The sequence below is a fragment of the Raphanus sativus genome, chromosome 2, assembly GCF_000801105.2.
Source record: "Raphanus sativus cultivar WK10039 chromosome 2, ASM80110v3, whole genome shotgun sequence".
Lineage (NCBI taxonomy): Eukaryota > Viridiplantae > Streptophyta > Magnoliopsida > Brassicales > Brassicaceae > Raphanus > Raphanus sativus.
The window spans coordinates 34,304,620-34,323,705 of NC_079512.1; the positions used below are offsets into that span (position 1 = coordinate 34,304,620).

Sequence of the window (19,086 nt, forward strand, 5' to 3'; positions counted from 1 at the left end):
ATTGTTGTCAAAATTAATAATTTTAGAATTAGAAAACCGGTGGTTAATAAAAGTATCAAACATGGAAATAATCGATGCAGTATCAAACAAAGAAATAATCGCATGCCGAAATTAAATTAGGAAACCGGTGATTAATGACAAATCAAAAATTAATTAAGAAGAAATTGGCGTAGAATGTCCAGAATACCCTTAATGAATACAAAGGAAAGGTTCTTCGGTAGGGATAAAAAGAGTAAAAATCAAAAACATGCTTGTACTTTAATAGTATAGATGCCACTTGTTAAGAACAAAACTTTTATTTTCCTATAAAAACGTATGTCGTTCTCAAACTTTAAAGCCACCGAGATCTGCTTTACCAGTTTTTCGAAACGACACGCATGGTCCCACTTATTACAAAACCAAACCCCATTATGCAAAAGCTCCCTTCTTTTGCCTAAACTCTCAGCTTTCACTTTATACACACAACAGAAAACAAAACTTTAGTTCTTTTTTTCATATTTAACCCAACACAATTACACATTTCCAAATTTCCTTTCATTGATCACATAACCCATGACAAATCTACTACCTTTACCTCCTCCACCACCGTCGCAACCGCCTGAAACGCCGCCATGGGACACACCGTCTTCTGTATGGTATACTCCGAGAACCACGCCATGGAGAACACCACATAGCACACAGTCCACACCACTTAACCAAACGGTTTTAGCAAACCCACCGGGGGTTAAACTCAACGGCCTTGATGAAGAGCCGAGGGAAGATAGGATGATTCTCAGGCAGCCACGGAGCAGCAGGACCAATCCGTTGATATGGTGTGTAGCTGGTCTATGTTTGGTGTTCAGCCTTGTGCTTATTTTCTTCGGGATAGCTACTTTGATTGTGTTTCTCGCGGTTAAACCAAGAACCCCTCAATTTGACATCCCAAACGCGAGTCTACACACAATCTACTTCGACTCAGCGGTGCATTTCAACGGCGATTTATCCATGATTATGAACTTCACCAACCCTAATAAGAAGATAGAAGTGAGGTTTGAGTATCTTAAGATAGAGCTCCTCTTCTTCAATAAATTGATTGCTATGCAAGGGGTCCAACCATTTTCGCAGAGAAAACGGGACACAAGGTTGGAACCAATCCGTTTGATCTCAAGCTTGGTCTACTTGCCTGTAAACCATTCGATGGAGCTCAGTAGAGAGGTGCAGAACAACAAAATAGAATATCAGATTAGAGGTACCTTCAAAGTCAGAGCTCATTTTGGGTTGATTCATTACTCTTACTGGCTGCACGGAAGGTGCCAACTTCAGATGACCAGTCCACCAATCGGAATCCTAATTTCTCATAACTGCACAACAAAGAGACGATGAAGAAGAAAAAACGGTTGTCCCAGTCTTCAAAGTCTCTAGCTTTGGTATGTTCTTCAAGTATAGATCTGTATTTTCTTACCCACAAAATGTATAAAAGAAACAAGACCTAGTGGAAACTGAATCCAAGAACAGAGATCGGAGTCTGTAATTCAATTTTCAAGATAAAAAAAACGAAAAGATATTATGTTCCTAGGCAACAGATTCATAACTGGTCTCCATTTGACACAGTCCCAAGAACAGGGTTTAAAAAATTGTACTGTTGAACACACCTGAACCACCAGAGAAAATATTTAAGACCAAAAGCAAAAGAGGTGTCAAACATAAGATTCTTATGTTGGTACCCTTCAGGGCTTAAAAGTAATCAAAAACACAAGCAAAGTAAAAGGAAGCTTACCTATTTTCTAAAATATGCTAACATAGATGATTTTAAAATAAAAAATCTCAACTAACATTAATGATTTGTACAGGAAACTTCAGATATTAGATACAGTGGTCTCATATAGCTAAAAGTAAAGCAGAAATTGATTGGCTAAAACCGCAACTGGTTTCAGTAGACAGGCATGTAAAGTTGATTGTAAATAAAACCACACAAGTCTTACCTAACAGAGGCTTTAAGAAAGACACCACATGTCAAATGGTAGACTGAAACAAGGATGAAGGATCAACTAAAACTCCTTTCACATTTTTTTTATTGTTTTATCAGAAAGAAAGAAATAAAGCAACCAAAACTCTTTCTCTATCTGCAGTCTCCATAAACCAACTTGCACCATTTGATTAAAACAGTACCAACTTTGACTATCTAGACGAAAGAGAAAACTTTACCTTTTACTTTCGTAAGATGCTGTGATCCTAGCAATTCAAACTTGGCCATACCGCCATATGCAGCAGACCAATCTTGAATATTCTCTGATCCAATTCATCTCTCGAGCACTCTCAAAATGTAGACATGAAAACTTAATATCAAGAAACCATAACAAAATAAACAAGACCTTGACACCAACAAAAAAAAAAGAAAAGGATCGCAATTCAAAAATGGGGAAACATGAAGTGAAAACATTAAATATATGATCCAACCCTCTAGGTACAAGCAATACCTCTCTCATTTAGAATCTATATATATATATATATAACAACGATCCTGATCAAGCTCTTAAAGCGTCAACATGATTAAAAGGGACCAGAGTACAAAAGCGCAAACCAAAATAGAGTAAAAGAAGAAAAACAAATCTGGATCTCTGTCTCTTTCCATTGCAACACACCCCTCAAACCTCAGCAGGAGTCTTAGCCACAATAGAGAGAGCATGCAACCCGCTCTGCAACTCCTCTTGCAACAAGTCATATACCATCCTATGTCTCTTCACCAAGCTTTTACCTTGGAAAGCATCCGAAACAACTCGCAAATTGAAATGCGTCTCCCCATCAGCACCAGCACCAGCACTACCTCTAACAGCGGCATGTCCTGCGTGCTGGTAAGAAACATCCTCAACTTCTAACTCCACAGGACTCAACTCCTTCTCCAACTTCTCTCTTATCCTCATCCCTCTATTGCCTAAAGCAACAACCTTTGACACACTCTCGGACTCTTCAACCTCAACAACACTAGGAGGCTTATCCACCTCAACATTAACAATACTTGCTTCATCGATTGTTGATTCTGAAGTAGTAGTAGTACCCTCCTCTGCTCTGACTTCAAGACTCATCGCCTTCTTCTGCATCAACCTGAGCATATTAAGAAACCCATTGTTCCTCGAAGGAGTCAGGCTCTGCTGCAGACCTAACAGAACCGCGAAATCAGGCGTCACCCTCAGAATCTCCGTCACAGGTCTTCCGGACAACCCCTGGACAAGCAGAGCAGCTAACCCTTTGGTGAGTACCGAATCGGAATCAGCTTCGTAGAAGACGTTGCGGTCCTCGTCGAAGAAAGCCCTGACCCACACCTGAGAAACGCATCCTTCCACCTTGTTCTCCCTCGTCTTGAACCTCGGATCGAGCGGTTTCAGATTCTTGCCGTAGAAGAGGAGCTGCTCGTACTTGGCCTTGGGCTCCTGCACCGATTGGAACAGCTTGACGATCTCTTGCAGCTTCGGAGGAAGCTCCTCGACGGGTTGAAGGTCGACGGAGGAGCTCGAGGCTGATATCGGAGGGACGATGACGGTTGGTATTTTCTGGAACGTGACGATCGTTCGGAGAAAAGAGGGGATTGGCCGGGAAATTAGGTTTTTGGGTTGGTGATGAATGGAGGAGGAGAAGAAGGTCCGTTTGAATGGGATTAGACGAAGAGATGAAACGAAGCAAGAAGAAGAAGACATCGCTGATGCTGCCATAGAAGTCGTCGACTTGAAGCTTCGAGAGAGAGAGAGAGATGAATGTGTATATAGCAAATCAAACCACAACCGCCAATTAAGTGAGAAAAGCTATGAGAATTCCGGTTTTAGCTTATTGAACCGGGAAGGTACCGGACTTGCTTTGGTTCAACCACACTCTCCAATCGAATACGAAAATCCCGGTATTTACAAATTTAACCAGGAATGTACCGGAATTATTTCGGTTTCACCAAGAAAAAAAGAGAGAAAATAAAATATCTAAGATTCCATCGGCTTCCATTCTTCTTTCTGCGTCTAGCGTTCGTCATCTCACCACACTCCGCTGTTATAATATTACCAAACCAATCATGTCCGAATCCAGCTTGTTTCCTCTCTTTATATAAACAAAATTAAAACTTGTATAATTAAATAATCGAATTAAAAATTTGTTCCTTTTCTTCCCTGAGATTCTGTTTGTAGAGAAACGGCATCTCTCCATCTTAACTGAGATTTTTTTTCTGGGATCCTTCAGATCGTAGCTGAAGAATCTGGGTAATTTCGAATCTCATTATTGTGATTCCATTGCCTTTGCTTTTCTTTCACGATCTGTTTCTGTTACATAACACGGTTGTTGTGGTCCAGGCTTCGGTTTTTCTTCCTTCCATGTAGATTAAAATGTGATCACTAAAAGGGTTTAGCTTTCGCTTTTTTTTTTCTTCTTCTAATCTATGAAAACAAATGAGTTCGGATCTATAGTGTCTTGGTTTCAGCTAAAGTTTCACTCTTTTGTTCGATTCGCATTGTAATAAGAATAGTTCGCAAGAGAAGTAATTCTATTTGATCTCAAGTTCACTGTGATTGTATTGATAGCTACACACCATGTAAATCTAGTTTTAAGGGTTCTGAAAAAATCAAAGTTATAGTCCTGATTGGGTGGTGGTGTAAGTTTCTCTTTTGTTTTGTTTTGTTTGCATATGCAATGATTATGACAGAGATTAAGATATTTTTAAATCGTTTTCCTTTATTTTATATGGCTTACCTGCTTTCATTGTTCAGAATCCTCGTCGGTGATGGGTTCTAACTCCGTTGTTGACGTGATACAAGCCTCCTCCAAGGTTCATTTTTCTGGTCTCCATGTGAATGGGCACGTGAATGGATTGGAGCAAAAGGCAGTTAAGGAAACCGTTTCTGCATCAGGAGAGATCCAAAGACAGCCTTTTGTAATAGGTCAGTTCACCTTTTTTACTTGGCTGAATCTTTTTGCTGAATAGTCTTGATCTGAGATGTTGCGGCTTGATTTTTTTGGTTGGTTAGGTGTTGCTGGAGGCGCAGCATCGGGAAAGACTGCTGTATGTGATATGATCATCCAGCAACTGCATGATCAGCGTGTTGTACTTATTAATCAGGTAACATTGCCTGGTTTGTGAAGTGATAACCACCGGCCTGATCTGTCTTTCTAATTTGTATAACTGGATCAAGTTTAACATGGTTCAACCTTTTCACACTATTGTTTATATGTTTGTGTGTCTGTGTATGTTTCTAATTCTCAGACTTTCATCATATCATGATAAACCACAATTTTGCTTCACTGAATTATCCAATAATAAATAATTTGGCAGGACTCGTTCTATCATAGTTTGACTGAAGAAGAACTTGCTAGAGTTCATGAATACAACTTTGACCATCCGGGTGAGAATATATTTGGAATGAGGATGCTTTATGTAACCTACTCTTGTCTATCCATAATGATGTCTCAGGAGAATTGTTAAAGCATAACCAGCATCCATATTCCTTGGTGCAATGATTTTGGTCTATTCCCTTATATATATCTTGTGTTTTCATAGGAATTTCATTTCTGACAGTACTTTACTAGTTGGTGGGAGTTATGAACAAATTTTTGATGTAGTACTCTTTGTCATCCTCCTTATGTTTTTGTTGATCTTGATCGTAGTGATCTATTATGGTTTATGTAGACGCATTTGATACAGACCACTTGCTGTCTTGTATGGAGAAACTGAGGCAAGGTGAAGCGGTAGATATTCCAAAATATGATTGCAAATCTTACAAGAGCAGTGTATTCAGAAGGGTACCATCTCCCTTCTCAGTATCGCTCATATCATACTATTAATTGATATATTGTGGTCTTAGGATAATGATGGATACTTGAGAACCTTGTCGTCACTGGCTTTTATCTTACAATGCCCTGATTTTGAAAGAAAGAACTAAATCTGCAGGTAAACCCTACGGATGTAATAATTCTTGAAGGGATACTTTTGTTCCATGATCCACGTGTCCGAAGACTGATGAACATGAAGATTTTTGTTTGTACAGGTAATTTGTTGCCTCCTCCCATGATAATTACTGTGAACTCTTGTTTCTTCTACGTTCTATTTCCGTTTTTATAGCTGATTTCTCTGCTAGTTAGATTCCATAAAGGAACATCTTACGCTTTAAAGAAATGCTCTTAAAGTTTTTCAGTTTAGCAGTTCAGCTATTACACATTGCAATCTTTTTTCATGTGCAGATTCTGACGTTCGTCTGGCAAGAAGGATAAGAAGAGATACTGTGGAGAATAACAGAGATATTGGCACAGTACTAGACCAGGTTAGTTTGAATATCTTGTTGCTCTGAGATCCAAATTAGTTTGGAGTTGTAAGTCCATATGTTTTTGCCAATATCTTAATCGTGTCTCTCTTTTGATGCAGTACTCAAAGTTTGTAAAACCTGCTTTTGATGACTTCATTCTTCCCACGAAGAAATATGCAGATATTATAATCCCTCGTGGTGGGGATAATCATGTAGCAATTGACTTAATTGTGCAACATATTTGCACCAAGCTGGGTCAACATGATCTCTGTAAAATATATCCCAATCTCTATGTTATACACTCAACATTTCAGGTAAGATAATATCTCTCTCATGGAACTAACAAGTTATAGCATTTGGCATTCTCGTTTCACTGCAAATTGCTTTTTTTTTTTCTCTTGCAGATAAGAGGAATGCACACCCTTATACGAGATTCTCAGACAACCAAACACGATTTTGTCTTTTATTCTGATCGTTTGATTCGGCTGGTAGGATTATCAAACATCTTTCAAATGGTTGAACAGATTTTCCCTCTCACATATCTCTTTCCTGTTGTGTGATTTGTTTTTCTTTACATTTATCAGGTCGTAGAACATGGTCTTGGACATCTTCCTTTCACTGAAAAGCAAGTGATTACTCCAACCGGTAAGCTTATTTGGTAATGATCTTTCAGGATGTAGTGGTTCAATAAGATCATCAATATCTCCGTCACCTGTTTCAGGATGTGTATATTCTGGTGTGGATTTCTGTAAACGGTTATGCGGTGTCTCTGTGATTAGGAGGTACTTTCCGATATCCTAGATTTAAGTCTATTCAAGAGGAACCACCGCATCTTTACATATCTCATTCTCTCACCAACTTGACGGTATTTTCGAAAAAATGCTTAGCGGTGAGAGCATGGAGAATGCGCTGCGAGCATGTTGCAAAGGTATCAAGATTGGGAAGATCCTAATTCACAGAGAAGGCGACAATGGTCAACAGGTAAATTAGTCACTCCAAGTTTAGCCGGGTGTGTGTTCTCTTTCACCGGTGCTTGATGTCTAAATAACTCTGCAGCTAATCTATGAGAAGCTTCCAAACGATATCTCGGACAGACATGTCCTACTGTTGGATCCTATTCTCGGCACAGGTAACTGATTTTTTTCATCACTGGAAACACTTTAATTCCACTGTTTTCTTTCTCTATCTTGTCAATTAAACAACACATATTAAGTTCCTGATGACACTGAAACGAACATCGAAATTCAGGAAACTCAGCAGTTGAAGCGATCAATCTCCTTATTAGCAAGGGTGTACCCGAGGGAAACATTGTATTTCTAAACCTTATCTCAGTAAGCTTACACACACCCTGCCCATCTCATCTTTATCCACTCCTTATCCATGTTTTTCCACAAGAATGCAGCTGGATTTAGATATTTTTTTTTTGCTCTTTGATTAACCAGGCACCTCAAGGTGTTCATGTGGTCTGCAAAAAATTCCCAAGAATAAAGATAGTGACATCTGAGATAGATAATGGGTTAAACAAAGAGTTTCGTGTTATTCCTGGAATGGGCGAGTTTGGGGACCGATATTTTGGCACAGACGACGATTAGTGTGGTCCTGCAACCATTGTTTGTCTCTTCCATGGACTGCAGTTCAGATTATGGATGCATTCACCATCCTATCCGCTACAACTGCTACCCAAACTATCAAACGAATCATCTTTAACTCTGTTGGTTTTCCCATTTAAACCCCCCTCATGTTCTTGGGAACAGTTTTGGTTTACTTTATTATATGCCCAAGTGATGGGTTGATGCAAGTCCTGTGTACAATATACAGTTATCTTTGGAAAACTTGATACTTCTTCTGGAACTGCTGTGTGCTATATATAAATATCCTGGGAACTCTTTTGATACTCCATAAGCATAATGCATCATTTGGCTTCAATGTCCAAAATATCTCGTGTTGTGTTTGGATGATGCGCACACAAAATATCTGTTGTTGAAGTGTGTGTGAGAGAGAGGTAGGATACAAAAGACCTCTTTTGTTTTGTACCTATCTCTTTCTCTTCTCCACATATCCAAGACTTTGGGGATAAAGTTTGGGATCATTGGCTACCGCTTGGAAGTAGAAGCTATCACCCATTTGTTTATCCGAGGTTGATAATCTTCCTCAGGCTCTCCTTCTGACACGTATGTCAGAATTCTAACAGTATATTCCTTTGTAGATATTACACCTATATAGTGAAAAGTTGCAGGGTTACTTAAGGCTTTGTCTTGGCCTCCTCGTCTTCTTCAGCAAAGTCTCTCTTGCACCTCCAAAAAGCAACCATGTCTGCTTTTGTCGGCAAATACGCAGGTACGTAGCATTTAAACATGCACTCTTTTCTGTTTTGTGTTCCAGTCTCTTTAGGTTCTGTCTTATGTGTCTTCTGAGTTCAGATGAGCTGATCAAGACTGCCAAGTACATTGCAACACCGGGAAAGGGGATTTTGGCGGCAGATGAGAGCACTGGAACCATTGGGAAACGTTTCTCCAGCATCAATGTTGAGAACATTGAGTCCAACCGCCAAGCTCTCCGTGAGCTCCTTTTCACTTCCCCAGGCGCTCTCCCTTGCCTCTCCGGCGTTATCCTCTTCGAGGAAACCCTCTACCAGAAAACTTCTGATGGCAAGCCCTTTGTCGAGTTCCTCCAGGTCCGTTTCTGAAAAACCGAACTCCACTCTAGTCTTAATCATTGACTTCAAGAGGTTGCAGCGTTGAAGCTCTTGACATTTTGTATAGGATTATTCTGATTCTTATTATGTATCAGGAGAACGGAGTTATCCCCGGAATCAAAGTGGACAAGGGTGTTGTTGATCTAGCAGGGACCAATGGTGAGACCACTACTCAGGGTCTAGACTCGCTTGGTGCACGTTGCCAGGAGTATTACAAGGCAGGAGCTCGATTTGCCAAATGGCGTGCAGTCCTCAAGATTGGGGCCACCGAGCCGAGCGAGCTCTCGATCCAAGAGAACGCCAAAGGGCTAGCTCGCTATGCCATCATCTGCCAGGAGAACGGACTGGTTCCAATCGTCGAGCCAGAGGTTCTAACTGACGGGAGCCACGACATCAAGAAATGTGCGGCTGTGACTGAGACAGTTCTTTCTGCCGTGTACAAGGCCTTGAACGACCACCACGTCCTCCTCGAAGGCACTCTGCTGAAACCTAACATGGTCACTCCCGGCTCAGACAGCGCCAAGGTAAAGAAACTAGGCGTGGTTTGTTGAGTTTTATAAAAACTTATAACTGTTTTTTTCTACCAGGTTGCACCGGAAGTGATAGCAGAGTACACAGTGACTGCTCTCCGCCGCACGGTCCCACCAGCGGTTCCTGGAATCGTGTTCCTCTCAGGAGGACAGAGCGAAGAGGAAGCAACGCAAAATCTGAACGCAATGAACAAGCTCGATTTGTTGAAGCCATGGACGCTCACTTTCTCCTTTGGCCGAGCCCTCCAGCAAAGCACTCTCAAGGCTTGGGGAGGTAAGAAAGAGAACGTATCCAAAGCTCAGGCCACGTTCTTGGTCAGGTGCAAGGCTAACTCTGACGCTACACTTGGGAAATACATCCCCGGGGCTTCTGGTGACTCTGCTGCCTCGGAGAGCTTGTTTGTGAAAGGATACAGTTACTAGGGCGTCTGCGTTTGATACGGTTTGGGTATATCTTATAATATATGAATGTTTTGTTGGCGTTGTAACTGTTTTAAATGTCTGCTCGATTTGGTTTTGCCGTTTGACCAAACCGTGTAGTGTGTCTTAAGCTATGTCTATTCTCTATTTCTCTCCCTCTTTGTCAACGGCTATTGTGATGGATTTTTTTAATGTTATTTTTGGCGCCAACACATAACTGTTTGGTTCAAAAGTTCGGTAATATTTTAACAGTGGGTCCCACAATGGAGTCGATCTTCTTTATTTATGCATAAACCAATAGTCACTTCCTGTTGTTAAAAAAAAAAAAACTAATAGTCACTTCCAAAGTGAGAGATAATTCCTATATACTAAAGCGCAAGTCGCCTAGCGAATAAAATACTGATACGTGGAAAAGCTTTACAAAATTAAAAAAACAAATTTCTTTCTCCTGATTTTCAGCAATCTAAATCTTCAACTATTTTTATTCCTAATTTTTCTCAAAAACTCACGTTAACATACTTAAAATTATTTTATTTATCTTCAATATAAATTAATCTACTCAATCAAGGCTATGTTCTCTAAATTATACCTAGGGCAAAATTTTACATAAACAAACAATCATTGCATTATTGCATCGTGTCTACAACATCATCAAAGAAAAAGTAAGTTTCTATTGTTATTAATCTTGAGTTTTCCTGCAGCAAATATAAGTTAACGTTTTCTTTTTTGAGTATTTATGAAGGATTGATTACGTTTACCCATGTGCATGCATCCATAATCAATACTTCAATATTATTACTTTTTACACGGCTTATTAATATAAATTTAGATATCAATTTTGTGTTTTTGTCAATTATATCTTCAAAGATTATTTTTAATATTTTCTATAAATTAATTTAACAATAAAAGGAGACAAATATTGATAACTACCACGTTTTTATCATACAAACTAATCTCCTAATTATTCTCAACTTATCACTGCACGATCAACCATGAAGTTAGTTTCACATTATTATTATTTCTGAACAAAGTTAGTTTATATGTTATTCTCTTTTTCTTTTTCAACATCGTTTCATCTTTCTATTTTTCACTGTTGTCGCTATGTTTCAAGTTTATGCTTTCTATCAATTTTTTTAGAAACATTCTTCTCCTTTTCTCTAATACATAATCATTTTTCTCTCTCCAGAACTTAGGTTGAAGATGCCACTGGAGTACTTCTATTTGCCTGTTCAATTCATCTCAAAAAAATGGAAAATCAGAGTGATGGTCTCTCGGATTTGGGACTACATCTAAAGTTGTTCTGGGAATGAAAGCTATCCTTGTGGATGAAAAGGTACACACACTTTGTGATCAAAATCTTACACACTTTTGTAACTACTCTTTTTGCATAGTTCATATTGAAGATTTCAATTGAGTTTCCTCGGCTTAATTCTACACAAAACGAATAGAAATCAAAGCATTTGTCAACAACAATTGAAGTAACAATAATTTTTAGGACTCTCTTATATAAATTGTTTTTTGAGGTAGATTAATTCTCTCTTTTTCTTTTTTTTTCTTTGACAAACAAAACAAGAGATTGCTGAGTGGCTTATTTCTAAGGAAGACAAAAAAGACAACTAACATGAGTGTTTTGATATTTTCTTTCAGTTAGCTATAAAAAACTTTCAATGATTTTGAATTTTCTTTACTGAGAAGTGTCGGCTTCTTTTTTTATCAAAGTCCACTGAGAAGTTTATGTTATTATGTTCATTATAGGGAAAAAGAAAGGATACGTCATCTTCTTACCACTGATGAAGAACGTGAAAATGACATTGGTAATTACTCTTATGCAAATTATCATTCTTTTGTGTTATATGCTGACTTTGTTATTTTACATGTTCGTTTTGTTGATTGATTTACATTCATGCATTTTTATGTTCTATAGTGCTCACATACATGTGATTTTAATAATACATATTTTAATTAGATTTGCATAATTATCTACTGATGAAGATAGTAGAACGCAATAATTAAATAGTTGTTTAAGCAAAGATAAGTTACTAACAAGAGCAAGATAATAATCTAGCAAATAATGTGTAAATTGTTTAAGCAAAAATAAATAAATAATAATGTGTAAACTGTTTAACTATTTTAAAGCTATTTGGATTAGTCTTTTAGTTACTTTAGCTACATGTATAGTTTTGTTGCTAAAGTCAATTATTTTGTTTTGTCAACATATAATTCCAAAGTAACGCTTAAATAAAATTTGATTAGTACATGTAACTCTTAAATATTTACTATATATGTAAATGTCATTGTACTTTTCTTTTTTTAGAAAATATTTTATTTTATTTTGCAACATATATAAAAAGAAATTAGCCATCCGCGCAACTGCGCGGGCAAATATCTAGTTACTTAATATTTAAGCCAATGCACTTTGAGCAGGGATTAACAATATCTCCAAAATATACTTTATTTTGAAGTTTGCAAAATTTTATTTGAGATTAAAAAATTTTATTTTCTAAAACAAAACTTCAAACTCAATTTTAAAAATATTTATATTTTATATTATGATTTTTATATTTTTTATAATTAATATAAATCACTAAAAATTATAAATAACTAGCACACATATATAATTATTACATCAATATAATTGATAAAATTTTACATAGAAATAAATAATTAAATATTAAATTACAAATAAAATATTATATTATTCTATAAAATTATTTACGTAACTTTTCCGTATATGATCACTTAGTTCATTTATTAAGTTTCTTTTGTAATATTATTGTTTTTAATCCAGTTTTAAAATATTCTCAATCTTATTTATTTTTTTATTTAATATTATGTGCAAAACTTAAATTTATAGAGACAAATTTGAAATATTATGAGATATAAAAAATTAATGATTAAAACGATAAACGACAAGATATTTAAGAATCATAAATTTAATATGTAATTTGTATGAACCAAAATGCAAATAAAAAAAATTATAATTTGAAATTTTGAAAAAAAAATGAAAAGTAAAAAGTTTTATATTTGAAATTATAAAATGTCTTTTTAATGAGTTGGGGTTGTGGAGCATTACATTTTTCATTAAAATTAATCTTTGCTAGTGGAAGTTTTTTTTTTAATTTAGTGTTTTGATAGAAAATTCCTTAACGTTTACACACCAAAACATCTACGGTTTTGAGTTCTGAAAAAAGATATACTCCAAACAATTATACATATTAACACATGAAACATTTACATGAGATATTAAACATATTGCAAGTAAAACAAGTCAGTAGTAGATTTTTACAAGGCGGTGGTACATCTGATATGAACCTTTCGGTAGTAAAATTATATGTAATTTTTTCGTGATATAAAATGATAATAAATTAGCGTTAACTTTTTTTTGTTGAAGAAGCAAGATATACATGCTAAACGTGATTGAAACCATAAGAATATACAAAGATTAGTTCCGACCTTAAAAGTATGTGTTGGCGATGATTGTTGATAATACCATACAAAACTTTGAACAAACGAATTAGAGACGAGTTTCAATCATTTATAGCGATTATCATTTTATTTATTTTTTGAAAAAGGCTTTCTATTAACTTATAGCGATTATTTGAGAGTTGAAGATACAATTTTGTTTCAAAGATTATATATCTCATACACATATATATTTTATTTTTTTGTAAATTATATCTCATACTCATACTCATATATCAAATCATAATATTAATATTAATAATCGTACAAAAAAATGGTGTTATATTGGCTGGAAAGTTATTGTTATATATTGAGACAGCACACAGATGCTCATGTGATGAGGGTGGCGCAAGGGGCCACGTGATCCACTCGCTTCTGTCTTAAGCCACTCTTCCTATTCTTCAAAATTCACAAATCAGTATAATTAACAAACAAACAACAACAAAAACAAAACGAAATACGAATCTTTCTCGTGTATAACTCCAAATACTCCCTTCCCAATCATTCTTTCTTTTTGTATTACCAAACTTAATTATTAGCAATTTCTTTTTCCTTTTAGATTTCTCTATAACTTGATAAATCTCATAACATAGATTTCGCTGAGCTGTATTTCATACTATAGTAGTCTTTAACATCACATCGATGTTATCATGTTGTTTTGAGAACATTACGTGCATGGATGTTATCGTGTTGTTATTGTTACCTATTTCCTAATAATATTATCAGTGAATATTTATGCGTCTGCTTACACATGAACATCTTGGACTCACATGTTTCATTTCATATTCGAATTTTAAGGTCAGGACGTATTTAATTTGAAAGATAGACAACTTAATTCTCAAACTACTTCCAATCTAACTAATTTATTATTGATATAGGAAACACTCAAGTATTTAGGTATTCTCACATGTTATTTGTCAATGACAGGTTCAGATACATATATACAAAATTGTGGACCAAAAAAAAACTGTACATATCATTATGATAAATATGATATTTCTGTAAGTTAGAAGGCAAAATAATCTACATATTATTGATTGATTATTTGATCCAAAAATGTACCTGTTATATGTTCTGTGCACAGAGCTGTATTGACTGATACTTTCGGAAAATACAAAATAAGAGAGAGAAAGAAAATAAAAAGGCAATTAGTTAGAGCAAGAACATTTTAATTTATGACATTTTAAATCCTTAAAGTATGATGTATTTTCACCCTGTTAGCTTAATTTATGCTTGATTACATTACTTGATAATTAAGATTTACAGAAATAAATCTATTGCAATTATAAGACTGTCTGTTGTGACCCTTACACAAAAACTTTTCAAAATGCTTAAAATTCCAACAAAATTTATTCACACAAGTTTGTAAATACACACACAATTCACACTTTTCACCGTTAGTATGTTTCAAACAGAGTCATCCGAGAAGGCAAATGAACAATTAGATGAACCGTGAGAGATGATGATTTTCTCATGCGTTATCACCTGCGGCTCTTTGCTTCCGCAACTACCACCATCTTTTATCTTATCGATCTCCGAACGTCCAACATCAATATCCCTTATCTCGGTGAGCATGGCGACAACGTCTTTCATCATAGGCCTTTCACTTGCCTTGTTACTCACACAAAGGAACGCGACCGCAAGTGTTTGAAGCATCTCATGCATAATCGAGTCGGTTCGTCCATCAAGCCTCGGGTCAAGAAGCTTGCTCGGATCTTTCTTCTCAGCTAAATGATCTCTCACCCACTTAACCAAATGTGCACCCCCTGGTAGATCCGGGTCTAAAGGATGCTTCCCGGTTAAAACCTCTAGTAACACTACTCCGTAACTATACACATCGCTCTTCTCGGTTATACGTTGCATGGAGCCATGTTCTATAAAGAAAAAAGAAAAATTAGAATCGATAATCAAAAAAAATTAGATAAGAGTGTGTAAGTTTCTTCAAGCTTACCAGGAGCCATGTAGCCATAAGAACCAGCCAAAGGAGGCCGATTGCTCGGTTTTGATGAATCAATTCCGGTATCTGGATTACCGGAAACGGTCCTCGCTAAACCGAAATCGGCTAAATAGGGCTCGAACTGGGGGCCCAACAAGACGTTCATAGCTTTAACGTCGCCGTGTATAATCGCGGGGAGACAATCGTGGTGGAGATACGCAAGCGCGTGGGCCACACCGAGAACGACGTCGTATCGAGCCTCCCAGCCAACTCCTCCTCCTTTCCCTCCTGCGCCGTGAAGCCGAGAGCTCAGGCTTCCGTTGGGGAGATAATCGTAGAACAAGAGCTTCAGATTCCGATTCGAGCACCAGCCGAGAAGACGCACGATGTTCCTGTGCCGAATCGATCCGAGAGTGTTGATCTCCGAGTTAAACGCATCGCTCTGCTCCCTCGCCCACATCTTCTTCACCGCGAGAGTCTCGCCGGAGGGAATCGCGACGCGGTAAACAACGCCGGAGCTTCCGGTTCCGATCACGTTCGCCGACGTCAGATTCCTCACGACGTCGTCGATCGAAAAGTCGAGTTTTTGGTAAAGCGTCACGTCCCAAGAGTCGATCTCCTCGTCGAGGAGCTGTTTCCCGGCGGCGGCGCGTGCTCTGACGAGAGTGTAAACCGCGAGGAGAACGAGGACGGCGGTGACGGCGATGAGGACCGAGATGCCTAGCTTAACAGCGGAGCTCTCCCGGGTTTTTGAGGATGTTAATCGGGTCGAGATTCCGTTGGAGATGTAGAGACCTTTGTTCGAGGCGAGATCGGAGAGCGGGAGTCTTTTAAAAAACGGCGTGTCGGGTAATTCGCCGGAGAAGTCGTTGAAGGAGACGTTGAGCGAGACGAGGTTCTGCATGTCGGATAAGACGGTTAGCTTTCCCGTGAGACGGTTGTGAGAGACGTCGAGCACTCCGAGGTTTTTCAGATCGGAGAATCTCTCCGGGATCTCTCCGACGAGGGCGTTGCAGCTGAGGTTTAGGGAGATCGCTAGAGACGGGATTTGACTCAGTTCGTCAGGGATTCTCCCGGTGAAGGCGTTGTCGCCGAGGTTGAGAAGCTGCAGAGACAGACACGTGGAGATCTCTCTAGGGATGTCGCCGGAGAGATGATTCTCGGCGAGGTTGAGCTTCGTTAGCTCCGTTAACAACCCGATCCCCGGAGGGAGAGGACCGGACAGAGAGTTATCAGAGAAATCGATAAACTTCAAGCTCTTCGGGAGTGTACCGAGGAAAGAACCGGAAAGACCGTTTGAGTGGAGATCAAGAAACTCGAGGCTTTCGCAGCCGGAGATCGCCGGAGGGATTACTCCGACGAGACGGTTTTCACTTAAATCGATAAAGTTTAGATTTTTCAGATTGCCCATCTCCGCAGGAATGCTCCCGGCAAGTCTGTTTCCGTTGAGTCTTAATCTATAGAGATTTGTACAGTTTCCAATCTCCGGGGGAATGACTCCGGACAAGTCGTTCGAGAGGAGAAGAAGCTTCGTGAGGTTTCGTATCTCAAAGATCTCTTTTGGTATCGAACCAGAGAGAGTATTGTAAGAGAGATCAACGGCTTGAAGCTCTCCACACTCCGAGAGAGTTCCCGGGATGTTACCGGTTAACTTGTTCTGCCACGCGAAGAACATCGTCAAGCTCTTGAGGTTACCCATCAGAGCCGGTATCTCCCCGGTGATGAGGTTGTTATCGATCTCTAAATGCGTAAGCTTGGTGCAATTCGCTAGCTCTTCAGGGATCGTTCCAGAGATTTGATTAACGCTCAGCTGAAGCTCTTGGAGATTCACGAGGCTCCCGAAGCTCCTCGGGATGTCTCCGGTGAGATGATTTTCGGACAAATCTATAAGCCAGAGGTCAGGACAGTTCCCAAGCTCTGTCGGGATTTTCCCGACGAGGTTGTTCTCCCATAAGAGTAAGCTCTGCAGCTTCTTGAGACTTCCAACAGTCGTGGGGATCGATCCAGAGATCGAGTTCTGGTACAAGTACAGGTTCTGCAGCTCAGTGCAGTCTCCAATCTCATCTGGAATCGGACCAGACAACATTGACGTGTAAATAGCTATCGTCTCAACGCGTTTCAGGTTTCCGATCGACGCCGGGAGTCTCCCGGAGAGGCTAGTCTCGGCGAGACCAAGCATCTTTAGACGCTCGCAGTTACCTATCTCCCAAGGAACCTCACCTCTTATATTCTTGTTCCCACCCGCACGGAAGCTCTCGAGATTCTTGAGCTCTCCGATACTCCTCGGAATCTCTCCGGACAACTTGTTGTCGAATAGCATGAGCTCGACGAGGGATGAGAGGTTCCCGATCTCCGTCGGAATCACACCTTCGAGATTGTTCGTGTTTAAAGACAGAGTCTCGAGTTTCTTGAGCCTGAAGATTTCCACGGGGATCTCGCCGGAGAGTGAGTTATCCGACAAGTCGAGTACTTTAAGCTCGGACAAGTCTCCGATCTCCTTCGGGATCGCTCCGGTGAGATTGAGCGAAGACAGAGTGAGGGAAGTGAGGGACTTGAGGCTCCGGAGAATCGTCACCGGCGGGGAGAGTTGCAAGTCGAAGCCTTTGAGTTCTATCTCTGAGACTTCTCCTCTCTGGTTGCATTTTACGCCGGCCCAGTTGCAGGGAGATGCGTCGGCGACGTTCCAGGAGGAGAGAGTGTCGCCGCCGGAGATGTTTAGTTGGGACTTCCATGAGAAGAGAGTTTGAACCTGTTGGTCGAGGGAGAAACAGGGGATGATGAAGAAGAAACAGAGAAGGAGTGGGAAGAAGGGGAGTCTGTAGATATGTGGTGGCATTGGAGAAGATGAAGATGAGAAAGAAGAAGGAGAAGAAGGAGAGAAGAGTGTTGGGATTGTAAAGCGAAGAACCCCATGGATTTGGGGGTTTCTTTGTTAATGGGAAATATAAATAAAACAGAGAGCAGAGAAGCAGCAGCAAAAGATGATTTGGATCCCCCCCCAAAAAGTACTTCTGCCTCTACCTTACCTGTTATTTTAATCTTTTTGTCGGCTTTTTTCTTTTTTTCTTTTTTTTTCTAATAAAACTGAAAAAGAACACATTTAGAGGCAGAAAAAAACTCAAAAAAAAAATTGTGATAATTTCGAGTCAAATATCTTCACAAATATTGAAGTTAAAATCTCATAATATATTGAAACAATGGAAATAATCAAATTCAACACACATAACGTAGTATCATTTATTTAAGCAATCCTATTTTGAATTTTTAGACTGAGAAAAAGTCTCAAAAATATATCGTAGAGCATCAAAACATGTTCTGATCTCCAATGTGTAGAACTTTTACTCAAAATCCATCAATAAGAGGGCATCATGTGATGGTCTGATAACATGTGAAGAGAAGTGTTCTCCACTTTGATAAAGAAAAAGTCTAACTTTGCTCTCATAAAATAATGTTATATATGATCATGGACGTTCTGATTAATTTGCAAAGTTATTTAACACTATATGAAATGTATTATTGACGACAATAAGAAAATCCAACTAATCATTCTATGTCTATGGTGAGAAGATTAATTAACTTTAGAGAAATGATGTAAATGCATACATGGTTGAGTTATATATGGCTCCAAGCAAAAACAAAAAATCAAGAAGAATATAATTTATGTTCAATGATGCAAGTTAAAAGAAAAACTAGGTTGAGCAGTACGGTCTTCAAATTTTTCTTTTAACTCAAGACCCAGCTAATCTTTTATGTGGATAATATCCGACTCCAGATATTCTAATTTCTAAATAT

General features: G+C 38.5%; 5 protein-coding genes and 1 long non-coding RNA gene across 6 annotated transcripts; 4 read left to right on the forward strand and 2 right to left on the reverse strand.

Moving 5' to 3' along the window:
* The first annotated feature begins 517 nt into the window (after positions 1 to 517).
* On the forward strand, positions 518 to 1,550 carry LOC108843540 (uncharacterized). The gene has a single exon (XM_018616760.2). The coding sequence runs from the start codon at positions 553 to 555 to the stop codon at positions 1,360 to 1,362; it is 810 nt and encodes a 269-aa protein (XP_018472262.1). The 5' UTR covers positions 518 to 552; the 3' UTR covers positions 1,363 to 1,550.
* Positions 1,551 to 2,395: 845 nt separating this feature from the next.
* Positions 2,396 to 3,744, reverse strand: LOC108843539 (sufE-like protein 1, chloroplastic/mitochondrial). The gene has a single exon (XM_018616759.2). The coding sequence runs from the start codon at positions 3,684 to 3,686 to the stop codon at positions 2,625 to 2,627; it is 1,062 nt and encodes a 353-aa protein (XP_018472261.1). The 5' UTR covers positions 3,687 to 3,744; the 3' UTR covers positions 2,396 to 2,624.
* Positions 3,745 to 3,976: 232 nt separating this feature from the next.
* LOC108842857 (uridine kinase-like protein 4) lies at positions 3,977 to 8,145 on the forward strand. Its single transcript, XM_018615901.2, has 15 exons — positions 3,977 to 4,217; positions 4,722 to 4,892; positions 4,980 to 5,071; positions 5,285 to 5,354; positions 5,639 to 5,751; positions 5,900 to 5,996; positions 6,190 to 6,269; positions 6,371 to 6,565; positions 6,656 to 6,739; positions 6,836 to 6,896; positions 6,973 to 7,033; positions 7,139 to 7,232; positions 7,308 to 7,380; positions 7,500 to 7,582; positions 7,694 to 8,145. Exons 2-15 carry the CDS (start codon positions 4,736 to 4,738, stop codon positions 7,841 to 7,843), a joined length of 1,410 nt encoding a protein of 469 aa, XP_018471403.1. The 5' UTR covers positions 3,977 to 4,217; positions 4,722 to 4,735; the 3' UTR covers positions 7,844 to 8,145.
* Positions 8,146 to 8,369: 224 nt separating this feature from the next.
* On the forward strand, positions 8,370 to 10,113 carry LOC108842858 (fructose-bisphosphate aldolase 5, cytosolic). Its single transcript, XM_018615902.2, has 5 exons — positions 8,370 to 8,388; positions 8,488 to 8,588; positions 8,672 to 8,925; positions 9,042 to 9,470; positions 9,534 to 10,113. The coding sequence occupies exons 2-5, from the start codon at positions 8,561 to 8,563 to the stop codon at positions 9,897 to 9,899; spliced, it is 1,077 nt and encodes a 358-aa protein (XP_018471404.1). The 5' UTR covers positions 8,370 to 8,388; positions 8,488 to 8,560; the 3' UTR covers positions 9,900 to 10,113.
* An 813-nt stretch (positions 10,114 to 10,926) lies between these two features.
* On the forward strand, positions 10,927 to 11,863 carry LOC130508068 (uncharacterized). Its single transcript, XR_008942724.1, has 2 exons — positions 10,927 to 11,229; positions 11,652 to 11,863. It is a non-coding gene; the product is annotated as an uncharacterized LOC130508068 (long non-coding RNA).
* Positions 11,864 to 14,555: 2,692 nt separating this feature from the next.
* Positions 14,556 to 18,295, reverse strand: LOC108836484 (LRR receptor-like serine/threonine-protein kinase RGI3). Its single transcript, XM_057003242.1, has 2 exons — positions 15,310 to 18,295; positions 14,556 to 15,232 (listed from the first exon to the last, which is right to left on the reverse strand). Exons 1-2 carry the CDS (start codon positions 18,128 to 18,130, stop codon positions 14,766 to 14,768), a joined length of 3,288 nt encoding a protein of 1,095 aa, XP_056859222.1. The 5' UTR covers positions 18,131 to 18,295; the 3' UTR covers positions 14,556 to 14,765.
* Between the last annotated feature and the right edge of the window lie 791 nt (positions 18,296 to 19,086).

Coding starts and splice junctions, on each gene's coding strand:
- LOC108843540 (XM_018616760.2), top strand. CDS start 553: ATGACAAATCTACTACCTTTACCTCCTCCACCACCGTCGCAACCGCCT.
- LOC108843539 (XM_018616759.2), bottom strand. CDS start 3,686: ATGGCAGCATCAGCGATGTCTTCTTCTTCTTGCTTCGTTTCATCTCTT.
- LOC108842857 (XM_018615901.2), top strand. CDS start 4,736: ATGGGTTCTAACTCCGTTGTTGACGTGATACAAGCCTCCTCCAAGGTT. Junction 6,740..6,835: donor CTGATCGTTTGATTCGGCTG/GTAGGATTATCA, acceptor TACATTTATCAG/GTCGTAGAACATGGTCTTGG. Junction 7,233..7,307: donor AAGGCGACAATGGTCAACAG/GTAAATTAGTCA, acceptor ATAACTCTGCAG/CTAATCTATGAGAAGCTTCC.
- LOC108842858 (XM_018615902.2), top strand. CDS start 8,561: ATGTCTGCTTTTGTCGGCAAATACGCAG. Junction 8,589..8,671: donor TTTTGTCGGCAAATACGCAG/GTACGTAGCATT, acceptor TTCTGAGTTCAG/ATGAGCTGATCAAGACTGCC. Junction 9,471..9,533: donor CCGGCTCAGACAGCGCCAAG/GTAAAGAAACTA, acceptor TTTTTCTACCAG/GTTGCACCGGAAGTGATAGC.
- LOC108836484 (XM_057003242.1), bottom strand. CDS start 18,130: ATGCCACCACATATCTACAGACTCCCCTTCTTCCCACTCCTTCTCTGT. Junction 15,233..15,309: donor TTATGGCTACATGGCTCCTG/GTAAGCTTGAAG, acceptor TTTTCTTTATAG/AACATGGCTCCATGCAACGT.